Below are 14,789 nucleotides of genomic sequence, written 5' to 3'. Positions count from 1 at the left end.
ATTGTTTTTCAGTGTTTCCAATTTTCTTAAAGGATAACCTGAGTGTTTCACATTTTTGCAGCGTTTATGTCATGGTTGGTGCCGACGTTCCATTTTCTTCTTGTTTACGAGAAGTTGAAAATCCTCAGAATCAATTGAGATGCAGTCAAGAAATGGAGCCTGTAATAACGTGTGATAAAAAATTTCGTACTCAGTTTTATATCGACTGGTGCAAAATTTCGTTGGTGAGTTTTTATTTTGTTTTTGCAAATGTAATTAGAAGTGATGTGGCTGGAGATAGCATTTGACTAAAACCTGAACTGCTTTTAGGAACAAATCCTGGGTTTACTTTGTTAACTGCCGTTGACTTCCCTTGACTTTAAGGATTTGGCAAGTCCGTTGAAAGCGCATCCATTTAAGAACTAGTACCTCCACTTTTGTACTCAGTCTACTCTTGATTAGTTGTGGGGGCCAGATTAGCTTGGCAGGTGGTCCAAGTGTTCCCGCTGGACATCCAGGTGGCTGCTAAGTCCAGATAGATTTTGGAGTCAGTGTGACATGTGCAGGAAGCCTCAGACATGCTGCCACTGTCCCACTTGGGAAGGGGAGACCAGAATACAATCACAAATCTGAAATAAAGCAATATTGTGCTATGACTCAATGTCCTAGAAACGCAGATTGTAGGGAGAGACCAAGCAATAAAAGGAAAAGCAGAGGAAAGTTAGACTTTTACCCCAGCCCTGTAAATATTAAATATTTCTTTCTAAATCACTTTTTTATTAGCATGTTCAAAGACTTAGGAACATATGGGTAAGATTTCCTGTATGTGAAAGGTATATATGATATTTTATATATAAGTTATATTAAATTTTTTGATCCTCCTTTCTGGAAGATAGGAAAGTTGTTTCACTTCTTTAGCGACCTTTAGATTTAACTTCTGTCAACTCTTGATGATTGGTGGTGAGTGAATTAGGTCTAAGTTTAAAGTTGACATTTGAACAAATATCAACACATAAACACAACTGTCACTTCATGTCTTAGAGAACCAGCGGCAGGCACTTTTCCCAGATCCAGGGTGGGAGAACATACTGCTCACACTGTGGCACTTAGCACCTGTGGCCCTTGGCCCCAGGCTCCTCTTTCCATGTCGCTGTGTCTTAGGAAAATAATGCTCTTTCCCTGTCTTCTCAAATCAAGTAAAATTATTCAGATGCTGTGGTTTATGTGTATTATTTACAAAGCTCAATATTTCAGTCATCATGCTAACCATACAAGGGTGCTAAAGACTGAGTGGCTGCAATCATAACTTAAATAGATGCCTCTCACCAGAGCCAGTAGACAGCGGGCCCTGACAACACCATTTTATTTGTGCTTGTGCTGTACAGTGTTCATGTTTAGGAAAATTATCTGATTTCTAAAGGTTTAAAAATGACTTCTTTGAAGATTTAAATTTCTGTGGTAAGACTTCATAAGAGAAAGCTTGGGAATTTTCGGTTTTTTCTTTTACTTGTATTTATTTATAGGTCACATCTTACCACAGAAGATTTCAGGAGGTTTAAATTAAAGGGTCAGACAATAAACATAATACATAAAATATAAAAGAACTGGAAAATCAGAACCTAAACTTGACCAAAACATAAGCCTAAGGTCAAGTTTGACAATAAGCCTCCTAATGTCCCAGATTAAATGAGGAAATTCATCTGTTATTTGGTTCTCATTCTTAAAGGAGGCAGAGCATCAATTCCTTGGCAGAAGATAAAGTTTTTACTAGCACTGTATCATTAACAAAATTCTTCCAGTGGAGTTTTATGGGAGAGGAAACTGAGAAATGCCACAGATAATTCTCCCCAACATTCTTTCAGGCCGCGAGCAAATGTAGTAACAAGTTTCACATGGCTATTTTTGTAGTGCCCTTCAGTAAAAACCTTAGCATAATTAAATGCAACATAGTGAAAGCAGTTCAATTACTGTGGAGGTAAATTAATATAGTCCAACTGTTGTACATTTTTTGAGCCTGGAATAGAATTTATTGAAACTGTAGCATTGGATGGGTTACCTGTTCCTTAAACTATCTTTCCTAAAAACTACTTCTGTCAGCTGGATGGCAGAAAGATCAAGGTTGTAGTCACGTAGAAATTGTCTCTCTCTCTCTTTTTTTTTCTCTATTACTAACCTTAGAAACCATACTCACATACTGTGAGTATGAACTGGCTGTGAAGTCAGCCAGTTCACAGTTTGTAACATCTGCACTAGAGATTTGTCACTAGGAAACAAGAAATATACAGAGTGGTGTGAAGGACTTCTGCTTTGGAGGAAGTAAACTGAAAAAGAACAACTGTACACACACACACCTACACATGCACACGTATTTGTTATATTTGTATACGTTTATGTATGTATATATGTTGTGGGAAGGACCTAGAAAGTAGGCCAATATACACCCTTTAATTTATTACTTTTATGCATTACTTCTTCCTAGTTTCCATAAATAATTACAAGTTCAAGGTGATAAAGTAATTGGAAAAGATTGCTTTTTAGAAATTAGTCAAAGACTGTCTTGATATGTCTAGATCTTAAACTCTCATAATGTTTGCAACTATTAATTTGATGTGTAATTGTCTTCTTTTGTGTCAGGTTGATAAAACAAAGCAAGTGTCCACCTATCACGAAGTGATTCGTGGAGAAGGGATTTTACCTGATGGTGGAGAATACAAACCCCCTTCCGATTCTTTGAAAAGCAGAGACTATTACACGGATTTCCTAATTACACTGGCTGTGCCCTCGGCAGTAGCATTGGTCCTTTTTCTAATACTTGCTTATATCATGTGCTGCCGACGGGAAGGAGTGTGAGTACTTTAAATCACTAATAAAAAATTATAGAGCTACTAAGATAACATATAAGATTCCATTAAAAGCCAAGTTTCATTTAGTGCATAAAACACTTTATAAATGAATTGAAATTGTGTTCAAGTCAAACTACAGTACTTTATTCCTTTAAAATGAAGTAAAATAGTTTTGAGTCTAGTAAATTAAATTAGAGGTTATAATTACTTTATTCAAAAATTATTAAGGCTAGATGTAAATTCTTGCAGGCAAAACAGTCCCAAGAATAACTGAGGCTAGATATTTTGGTTATACAAGCCATCCTGTGTAAGCAGAGACTGCGGAATCTATTGACATGGTAATTGCACTTTAAATAAATAAATTGTCTCAGTCAGTTTGATCAGAAATGATGGTCAGAATTTTTCTTGAAATTGTTCTGCTATCAAACAGGGCGATACCACCTAAATATTTAAAGGTATATATATAGATATATAAAAACTTAGGAGTAAATTAATGAAAATAAGATGATAATTTGAGTAATGAGTCTTCACTTCATGAATAGGTAGTACTTTCTGGACATCTATGTCAATTAAAATAATCTCCCGAGATTATCTGGAAGTCAGGGTAACAAAACAAAGGATAAAAAATTAATAAAGCAGCAAGTAACAAGTTCTTCCATTTTTACATGTAGCCTGATTTCATCATGTCATGGAACTTATTTCCAAGAGCTTGATTCTTAATCTCCATTTTTTTTTTCATTTTTTCCTGTGCGTTTCTCACCAGTATTCCATCTCTGTATGTGTACTCATCCAAGTAACGTCATAAACCTGGTGGCAAATGCTGCCTGGTTGCGTTTAATAGTAACAGTGTCAGCATTTCCACCTCGTGCAAGATCCATGAGCATATAGTCTTAATGTTCCAAATATCAATGCTATTATTTAATTCATAAATTTTGTTTTGTTTCTAGGGAAAAGAGAAACATGCAAACACCAGAGTAAGTGTCTTCTTCCTGTTATTTTCTTTTTCATTTCTCAGTTGCTTCTCATGCTCCATACATGTGTGTCATGCTTTTTTTTTCCCCATTCATCATCTTTCATAGTTTATTTCATAAATGTGAAAGCTGCTTTCTAAATAGAGATATTTAGGAGGGGTGAGACTAAAAATAAAAAGTGTGTGAAAACTAAGATTATATAGATAAAAATTAAAACTAAAATATTTCAGATTCAGCATATTAACTTGCCATTTATATTATGTGATTTCCCAATCTGCATTTCTATAAACCAGAGAACAGATGAAAAGACCTTTCATACACGTTTTCCTGAATCTACAGTAATAACCTACCATAAAATGAAACTTCTGTGAGTATTTATAAATGCCCCATCAGAAGCAACAATATAAAAGCTATGGTAGTTTTATCTTAATCGTAGAAATTAAATAGAATAGTAGTGTGCTACCTAGGGCTGTAATAGTAACGCAGTGCTTTATAGCTTACTTTAATGAGAGATGCATTTATTTAAAAATTAGTTTCTAATTTTCAGTTTTGTTATGTTAAAAGTATATGAAATGTATCTTTTTCTGAAATAACTTGTAGAATGCCCAGAGTTAAATGATGTCTTCTTATTTTAAAAAGAAAAAATGATTTTGTAACTTTTTCAAACTGATGACCTGTGGGGCTACTATGTGATTTTAAATATATGTGGTTTTGTTTCTTTTTGACCTAGCATCCAACTGGTCCATCATAGTGCTATTCAGAAATCTACCAAAGAACTTCGTGACATGTCCAAGAATAGAGAGATAGCATGGCCCCTGTCAACACTTCCTGTGTTTCACCCTGTGACTGGGGAAATCGTACCTCCTCTACACGCAGACAATTATGAGAGCACTAATATGCCATTGATGCAAACACAGCAGTAAGTATCCACTTGGAACCGTAATTATTGTTATTTAAAAATTTTTTTTATTTATTTATTTTTGGCTGCGTTGGGTCTTCGTTGCTGCGCGTGGCATTTCTCTAGTTGTGGCAAGCTGGGGCTACTCTTCATTATGGTGTGCAGGCTTATTGCGGTGGCTTCTCTTGTTGCGGAGCATGGGCTCTAGGCATGCGGGCTTCAGTAGTTGTGGCACGTGGGCTCAGTAGTTGTGGCTCGCAGGCTCTAGAACACAGGCTCACTAGTTGTGGTGCATGGGCTTAGTTGCTCCGCGGCATGTGGGATCTTCCCGGACCAGGGCTCGAACCCGTGTCCCCTGCATTGGCACGCGGATTCTTGACCACTGTACCACCAGGGAAGCCCCTGGAACCGTAATTATTAATGCATGAATATATCTACTTAATGTCTTTCAAGACCAGACGTCTTCATTGTTGTTGCATTTATTTGTTTATAACTGGAGGAGAAAATAGCAAAATACTGATAGTGTAGATCCCAACCCCATGGTGCTAACCCAAATAAATAGAATTACCTTCAGGAAATGCTTTTTTTCCTTCACTAATCCAAACAAGATGACATTCCTCTTAATATTTAAGAAACTGGCACTGCTAATAAACTAACATATGCTTGCTCAAAGATGAGTTAATTGTGAAAAGAGAGGCATGTCCTAAAGCATAGCAAATGGATTACTTTTTAGAACTATTAGAATTGTTTGGTTCTGTTAACCTATTGTTTTTAATGTTATTACCACAGATCTATTTAATCTAAATTTTTTGCCTCAGGGTTTTCAGCGTTTTTTTTGTTTGTTTTTTGTCATTTGCTTATATATCAAAATGAGTAGTTCCAATTTTGGCTCAAAACACAATTTATTAGTACAGACCTTCTCTGTAGTGCTAGAAGGACTATGGTTAGGAAGCCTGGGAAGAGGCTTTTGTAAGGGATAGGTGTGGAGGAGATTGGTTGAGGAGACTGGCCAGTTGCTCTTGAGAACCCATGTTATATGTCTAGAAGCTCGGTTTTGGTATAAGGGAATTGTAGGTAAAAGTGTCATTTATTTCTAAGAACATGGCTGTTCTTTTCTTTTTTAACCATATGTTAAAATGCGTTAAATTCAGTTTCCCCAAGGAAGTCACGGTTTGCTTTTGAGATCCTCCTTTTCAGTTTACTTTTGTAAATACAATGGATATACAAAAGAATCTGGCCCTCTCACCCCAACACACACACACACACACAAACGTTAGGATATGATATAAAAGTAACCTCTTACTGATTAAAGATTTATTTGGGAACCATATTGGGTGTATTTTTCCATTGCAAATGCTTATTTTGCAACCGTGTAAAGAGCATGTGGTAATTTGAAGATTAAACAGTAATTAATATGAGTATTATAGACAGTCAGACTATAAGTTTGTCCAAAATAGTTTGGCAATCTAAAAATATTGTGAAAGCGCGCCCAGCTAGCTAGCTTGGTAGAGAATGAGACTCTTAAAAGTATTATGAATATTTCCCTGAAGTCCTCTGACAACACGTACTTACTGTTGGACAGACCAAGGTATGTGTTTGTGTGCATGTATGTGTGTGTGTGTTTGTGTGTAATTGATTCAAGTTCCATTAGCAGTAGGGAAAATTGCATACATTTAAAATTTTGAGTTTTGGAAACAATATTCTATCAGGGATGTAGATATTAAAGTCTCACAAAATTGAGTTGTACTGAATGGAACTGATGGATTTCTATGTCCTCTGATGGTTAGAGGGTCATCATGAAACCTACTTTACCAGGATTATTAGACACTGATGAGAAAAATTAGGAAAATTTCAAGAATATTGTAATAGTTCACAATTTAGCAATCTCTCCTGTCTTTTTTTAGATGAAAATTATGAGCAGCCTTATCATTCATTTTCAAAATGAAAATAATTAAAGAATTCTTTAAGGCTTCCATTTCTTATGTTCTTTACCCAAGAATGCTAGTGAAATGTCGATATTTATTCTTCAAAGGTTGATATATATTTTCAAACATGAAATGGTCAAATACATTTGAGAAACAGGGTATTTTGTTTTTTGTGTTTAAACTACAAGAGTTCTCAGAGCCTTTAGTGTGTTGATATGCTTTGTGAAAAGCACGGAAAAGATCGGAAGAGGTAACTCTATTTAAAGAACACAGTTTGGGAAATCTTCTATTGACAAAATAACAATGCTATCAAATTTTAGAGGAGAGAAATATTCATTATAATGAATAGGGGAACTTGAATATGTTTTTAAGTCAGTAAAAATTTAAGGGAGGAAAAAAAGCCTGGGTCACTTTTTAGATACGCTTTCTGACCATATTTGTTGGAAATAAGGATAACTCTTTAAATTTTATTTTGATTCTATGTTCCTAGGACTTTGCAATTTTGCTACTAATATACAAGCAAAAGAAAACTTCCTACCTAGTTTATAACTAAATGCATCTTCCTGGTCCTTCCATAACCCCATCAAGACTGTCCTTATGTTGATCACATCTCTCTGTTTGCAAATGCCATAGGTTATTTTATTGAACTTGCAACAATTTGACCATACATGTATTTTTAAGTCCAGAAAACCTTTATATTATTCAGATTTCTGCTAATGGAAAAAGTCCAGTACATAGATAATTGATGATGTTCACAATGATTATTCTGAGGCACTGCAAGATCATCAAGTGTGTCTGACTCATCAGAGGAAAATTAAATTACATTCAATATAGTTTCAGTGTTGAGTTTATATTATCTTTCTTTTATTCTTGGAAATGGATAATATGTGCACGGTCTCTATGGTAACTCCCTATAAGCCAGAATATGTGATTAACCTCATTTTCCAACCATGCCAGATAATAGAGAATTTATTGTTTCAGATTCATCACAACTGTCCTTTACGCAAATTCAGCTTTTACTCCTTCCCTGTTTTCGAAGGTTTATTTTAGCCCAAGTACACACATACATAAATATTTTGGTCATTTGGATCGAACTGAATTCTCAATGTTAAAATGAGATATTCGATGAGGTATCACAATACTTGATAACCAGGTATATCCTTGGATAATGCTGCCTGTTATTTATTAATTAACCCTCTCTAAAAGGGCATGCATCTTCACATATTCATACTAACTGTACTGAATTTATCATTCATAAATAATGTGGCTAGCTACATTATTTTGTGTTTATTCTTCAGACTTGACAGCAGAAATATTCAGGCATAATAGGGCTGAAAGTTTATGTAGGCTTCTAAGTAAGACTCAAGAACATTCAAAGCTTTCCTTCAGAGCTGCATAGAAACTTGTTTGGGTCTTTTAAACAAGTCAGTCCACGAGGTATAGCGAACCTCGTAACAGCGAGGTCTATAGAACTCGTAGCAGTTGTGTAACGGGAGGCTGCCACAGTTATTTATCAATTACACAGTAATCTTTTCTTTTTGGTAGAATGCTTCATAGGACTCCAGACTGGCACCTTAAATTAGACAGTAAAAAAATGTTTAATCATTTGCAGATGATAAAATCGAGATATGGATAAGAGACCTAAATTAGGTCAAAACTGAGATTAGGTTATTTACCAATCTTGATATCAAGTCAGGGATAGATAATGTGGTCATTGACCTCGAAGGATTTCTGATTCAGGTTATGGGCAAGGTGATTGAACAGATAGTGGAAAGGGAAACTGGAGCAGGCCCAGGAGACGGGACACCTGCTAGAGAGGGGGGATTTCATTTTGTACAGTGTTCCTTCTACTTTTCAGATCAGAGAGACAATATAGACAGACTTTTAAAATTATCACATAATATAAAAATATAAGGCAAATTAATTTTGATCTTTGCTAACATATTTATTGTTTCATAAACTTTTTTTAATAAATTTATTTATTTTTAATTTTGGCTGTGTTGGGTCTTTGTTGCTGTGTGTGGGCTTTCTCTAGTTGCAGCAAGCGGGGACTGCTCTTCGTTGTGGTGCACGGGCTTCTCATTGCAATGGCTTCTCGTTGTGGAGCATGGGCTCTAGGCACGTGGGCTTCAGTAGTTGTGGAACATGGGCTCAGTAGTTGTGGCTGTGGGCTCTAGAGCGCAGGCTCAGTAGTTGTGGCGCACGGGCTTAGTTGCTCCGCGGCATGTAGGATCTTCCCGGACCAGGGCTCGAACCCGTGTCCCCTGCATTGGCAGGAGGATTCTTAACCACTGCGCCACCAGGGAAGCCCTCATAAACTTTTTAATTTTGGAATGATTTTCAAGCTACAGAAAAGTTACAAAGATAATACAGGGTTCCCAGAGATTCCCCCACCCCATTTCTCCCATCGTTAACATCGTACAGTCCCTCAGTTTGTCACAACTAAGAAACCAACATTGGTGCTTTACTATCAACCAGACTTCAGATTTTTTTTTTTCAGATTTCACTAGTTTTCCCCCCAATGTGCTTCTTCTGCTCCAAGATTCTGTCTAGGACACAATAATTGGCATAACTCTTTAGTCTCTTCTGCTCTAGGCAGTTTCTTAGACCGTCCTTGCTTCCCACGACCTTGACAGTCTTGAGGAGCACTAGCCGTGTCTTCTGTAGAGTGTCCCCCATCCCACAGTATAGTCAGGCTGCCTGCATCTGTACTTAATCTGTTATCTTTGTAGCTCAGTGAATACGTGTTACCATTAATAGGAAGAAGAATTTTTGCCTCTATAGGCAGTCCCCTGACTTATTACAATTCATTGCTAGAAATCACATTCTAAAGTAATTCTTAAAAGTAAATTTGCCTTGCCCGAAGAATCATTGTTGTGATTAGAGGTTACGTTTTTGACCAAAGATGTAACATCAAAAATATAATACAGATTTGACTGATGTACTTCAAAGATAAGCTTTTGTAATGATTTAAATTAAGAAAGTCAAATTCCAAGGCATAGAATTTTAGGTCCTAAAAGGAATGTTGAGAGATAGTAGTCTAGCCTGGTTATTCCCAAACCAAGGTGCACGTTACACTCCCCTGTGAGGCTTTTGCAATACGGATCCCAGGGCCCTACTTCTGGGAGTTTGGAAGCTGGTGGACGTATGCATTATGGTGGAGCAGGAAAAAAACATTGGGAATCCCAGCTTTAAATACTTAAAGAACCTACGTTTTAGGATTCATTATTTCTAGTATTTCTGTTGTGGAGGGAGTGGGGGGAAGTTTTAAAGGGGGAACAGTTTCTCCTAATTCCCCCTGAGGGGTCTGTGCAAAAGAAAATGTGAAAGGGGACAGTCCAGAGTGTTGGGCTTTGTGCCTCTAGATTTTCACACTTCCTTAAACTGCCGAGGAGGATGGTGTGGAGAAGTGAGAGATTAGTGCTGATTAGAAAATGATATCCGAATGGCACAGAGAAACGGTAAACCTTGAAAAGATAAAAACCACCTGGAAACTGCTCATTTTGCGATTTCATGTGAAGTATTGACTGGAGGATCCCAAATATTCAATTTTCTAAAAAATAATTTATTCTTTAATTTGTAGTGTATTATGTGGTCTTTTAGGGGGTAGATCTGCCTCTTCATTATTCTTTTTTTAATCCCAACATCAGTATCAATCGATTTTTCCTGAGTGGGAGGCCTCGTCAATGAGGAATTTATATAAGGAATAATAGGGGCAAGTACCCAAACATTTTCTAGGAAGATTTTAATTGGCTATACAAAAATTTTCCTTGTTCATTATACTAAACATAACACTTAATCCAGGGTGATTGGGTCTCCCTCAAGACAGGAAGTAGGTTGTGTTTAATCTTTTGCAAATTAACAAGTATAAAAGTAGAGTTAAGTCTTCTAATTATAGATATTTAGTAACTAATCATTTTAGCTTTTATCTAAAGTATTTTTCCATTTGTCTTCCCTTGGGTAATAGTGAGAACCAGCTTCATGGTAAAATTCCATAAATAAAAAATTAGGTTTCAATGAAAGTTAATATCAGTTGAAGAGACTGTTTCGGGGGATCAAGATAATGATTTCCTGTTGACAAGAAGTGTCGAGCAGCCAAGGATGTTTCAGAGCCATTGACTTTTTAAAAAAATTCAGCGAGTATATGCTAAAAGTGACAGATATAGTATCTCTCTGACGGACTTTGGTTCTAGAGATTTGGACTTCTTCAGTTTAAAGCTGTGGTAGGCTTGCTTTCAGCTTTATAAAAATAGGGAAAAGAACCTAAAATAAATGAATTTCTTCTTTCTTCTTTATATTCCACGTATATTCCACATTGATTTTAATTAAAATTAGATCTTGAAATTTAAAATTGTGGTGATGTTTCCAACTTCTTTGTGTCCTTCCTTCCTTCTTTGAGCAAAATAATGGCCTGGTTCCTTAGTAAAAGTAGACTGTGTCCACATCAGCATTTTTGTAGAAAAAATTTTGTAGAAAATTCAAGGTTTGGATAATGTCAATTTTGCTGATAATTGAGAAGTTCCAAAAAGATATTACTATTTCTTATTTTTAAATGAATACATACTAATTCAAAAGAAGTGTTTTGTGTTCCACGTAACTAAACTAATGTCATTTGTTTTCAACTCTGGCATGGATTCTGTGGCTATATACAAATCCCTCAGCCTTTCTTTGCTTTTGAGTCTTCAAGCAAGTAGGAACATAATGAGTTGATAATCATCAACCTTACTCATAGAATTACTCTACAGGATATCGAAGAATGTCAAATTACTTTAAAATGGTTGCACAAATAATAAATAATTGTGTACTCCCCCAAATCACTTATTTATTAATTTGCAAGTTATTACCTTTGCTTTCTTAAAGGATAGAGTTTGTGCAATAGCCAGTTTACATAATTTTCTATTTAAATGCCTGTCGTTAATGGTAGTAAAAATAGAAAAAAATTAATGCTAATAATTTAGAGAATTACAGTTTTTGTAAATCTTTTTTCTACATAATTCAGTTTACGCAAAATAATCTTTCCACCAGTCCACTAATAGCTTAATTATTCTAAATAGTTTGATGACTTTATAAAGGTCCTTTCTTCGAAGGATTATAGGACTTCTGTTTGAAGTCAACCCCGACTTTTCCTGTCTAATTGCCTTTAGCAGTCTGCTTTCACCAAAGATAGAAGCGTTTCCATTTTCTTACTGCATTCTCTGCTCAACTATAGCAAAGTCAGTTGTGGGCATTTTTCTAATATGCCTGAAGCAGCGCTCTTATGAGTTACCTCCCTTCAATCTTTAAATGGAGTACATACTTCAAATATGCCCATCATAGGTATATTAACACTCACAGGCTTACTTGTAGCCACAAGTTTGGTCAACCGCAAAATCAGTCATGTGTGCGCACCTTGGAGACTCTGGGGATGTGGAATCTCCACGTATTTTTTTGTTGAGCACCTTGTTGCACACACTGTCCTTGTATGTAACTCATCTGAGTTTCAGTTGAAGTTGTGAAGAGCACATGTACATTGTTCAAACTTAACAAACTTAATTGGGACTCTCACTGCAGATACTTTTAAATCCCTAAACCAGTGTAATACACACAGTTGCTCATACTTCTCCTCCAGATTTCTTACTCATTTGTGTAGCACTTTCTGAACTAACCATTTCTCTTCAAACCTAACCAAGGCCATTGCTGTTTAGAAAGTTGTAGCAAAAGAGGAAAAAAAAACCCCGAAGGCTAGAGAAGAAATGACAGGGTGTAGATTGACTTTGATCCGTGGTTTTAAAACTGTGTTCCGCAGAAGGGTCAGGTGGGTTGGCCAGTGAGAGAGTGGGGCCAGCTGCTTCATTCACAGATTGATTTTGAATTTGGTTATCCTGATCTAGGGCTTTTGAAAGGCTTTCTTTGTCCTCTTTGGTATCTTTATTTTGTCAAAATGTATTGATTTAATCCGTTAATAGGCCAGGTAGAGCTAGAGATGATAGGAAATGAGGACGTGTGTGTGTGTGTGTGTGTGTGTGTGTGCATGCGTGTGCACGCAAGGTGTGCCGTATTCATTTCTAAAAGTAGTTGTACCTGAGAAGTTAAAAGAAAACTCATATCCCCCTCCCAAATGTCCATGAAATTGCATTTTGACTTTGGTAGTAAAGATGTTTGTTTACCCGTCTTTAAATCTGTAACTTAATTTCCTTTCTGTGGCTTGTAAATTAATCTTTTTACTTTCGTGATCAAAAGCACTATAAATACATTGTGTGAAATACTGAAAGAATAAACAAACCAAGGAAAATACTCTCGGAGACCACACAAGGATAAGTAGGGCTGATAGGGAATAGCAAAAAAAGAATGTAATTATTGAGATGAATTATTAAGTAACTTCCTCAAATTGAATTAGAATTGACTTTATTTCCTTAACCATATATTTTAAAAGGAACTGAAACTTTAAAAAAATTCACTTGAAGTCATTAACATTCCTATGGATTAGTTTAAGTTTGAACAGTATTTAGTATGTACTGTTTTCGAGTTTAGATCACTGTATTTGGAGCATAATATTTGCCTGGCTGAAATGATTCAGATCAACGCTTTTCAAACTTTGTTTCTTGGAGGTTTCTTACCAATGCCTTAGGGTCCAGCATGTGAGGCAAAGGAAACAAAGCAGGCGGGATTCCTGGCTCCCTTGTTTCAACCCGGGCAACCTCACATTTATCTCTTTTGTACATCAAGAGTTCTGCTTAGGATTTCAATTAAAAGGAATTCCATTGCTGAAGAGAAACAAAAAACCTTGAAAATCCCTGGCTTGGATCAAGCCCTACTCTGTTGCAAGGGGCTGACTCCTAGAACTTCTTCCACACAGAATCTAAATTGTACATTTTTGTAAACTAATTTTCATATCAAAATCTGAAAATGCATGGGTGAATATGAGTGTTGATAAACATGTGTATTATGTGAATCTTTGTAAGTATCTTCATTTTTGCATGTATTCATCCAAACATAATTTATTGCATGCTTACTGCTAGGGATACTAAACAAAATAGGAACGTTCTTACTGTTAAGGCACTTTGGGGCAGTTAAACATTATGTGAGGAGAAATACAATGACCGCTTGTGTATGGAAGCCTGCTCAGTGGTAACCTAGTTGGGGGAAGGGGTGCTTAGAGAGTGAGGGGGCATAGATGAGGTAGTACTTGAGATGTTACTTTTTAAATTAAAAATAATAAGTTAAATATTTTAATTAACGTTCCTGTGGGATATTTTTAAATTATAGGAGTAATATGAGTCCACTGTAACAAATTTTGGGTTGAGTTTGGAAGGATAAATGGGAGCTGGCTGGGGGCAAGAGATGATAGTGGCCATGGTGGCGGTGATTCTGTTTCAGGAAGTTCAGGGAGGGCTCCACGTAGGAACCAGATACATTGATGGCATTCCAGATCACACTAAGAAACTTGAAACTTAATTTGCAGTAGGTATAAGGAAATAATGAAATGTGTTCATTTGAATGACATAATCAGATTTGTGTCTCAGAAGATCATCTGACAGCAATGTGCACAGTGGATTGTAAGGGAGCAAGAATGGGAATGAGGAGATAATTCAGATCAGTTGCCGAGATCCAAATGAGAAATGATGATGGCTTCAACCAAGGTAGCAGTGGAGATGGGGAAGACGCAAACAGAGTCAAAGGAGATTGAGGAGAATCATGAAGGGTTCCCAAGGGATTCATTGTAGAAACTGAACGAGAGGGAAGAGTCAATGATGACTTCCATATTTTGACTGGTGCAGTTGGGTGGATAGCCAGTGTCATTCCCTGGGATTTGGATGGAGGAGCACAGGTTTGGCACAGTGAATGAAGATGGTAATATATGTTGTTCTGTGAGTGTGTATATGTGTTCTAGACCTGGATCTGAAAGTGTACAGGTTACAGACACAAGCCCTGGAGTCCTATGTTCTCATCTTTATCCACCACTTCCTGGCTACGTAGCCTTGGACTTCCAAGCCTATTTCCTCATCTGTAAATTGAGAAAAATAATACCTCCTATGTTGTTGTGAGGTAGAGTATAAGATGTAGTAGAAACTCCATGAACATTATCACATATTGTTATTATTCATCTTCCTCAGACCTCAGTTTCCTCATCCATAAACTTATGAGAGGTGGGGGGCTGTGTTTGTGCTGGATTAGATGATTTCTGGGGTCTTTC

At 36.4% G+C, this 14,789-nt stretch overlaps 1 protein-coding gene across 6 annotated transcripts in view; it reads left to right on the top strand.

Annotated features, from left to right (window-relative positions):
• Positions 1–14,789, top strand: part of SGCE (sarcoglycan epsilon) — a 67,636-nt gene that overhangs the window by 49,604 nt on the left and 3,243 nt on the right. For 3 of the 6 annotated variants that reach the window (XM_030857247.2, XM_060304602.1, XM_060304604.1), the window contains 4 exons: positions 62–224; positions 2,614–2,825; positions 3,770–3,796; positions 4,524–4,712. In XM_030857247.2, coding sequence (XP_030713107.1) covers positions 62–224; positions 2,614–2,825; positions 3,770–3,796; positions 4,524–4,712 — 591 coding nt within the window. Of the gene's footprint in view, positions 1–61; positions 225–2,613; positions 2,826–3,769; positions 3,797–4,086; positions 4,161–4,523; positions 4,713–14,789 lie in introns of those variants that run through there. The other 3 variants (XM_060304603.1, XM_060304605.1, XM_060304607.2) reach the window with 2 other exon arrangements.

The sequence above is a fragment of the Globicephala melas genome, chromosome 9, assembly GCF_963455315.2.
Source record: "Globicephala melas chromosome 9, mGloMel1.2, whole genome shotgun sequence".
Classification (NCBI taxonomy): domain Eukaryota; kingdom Metazoa; phylum Chordata; class Mammalia; order Artiodactyla; family Delphinidae; genus Globicephala; species Globicephala melas.
Note: the sequence above shows the minus strand (reverse complement) of the source record. Positions and strands in the feature narration are given on the sequence as shown.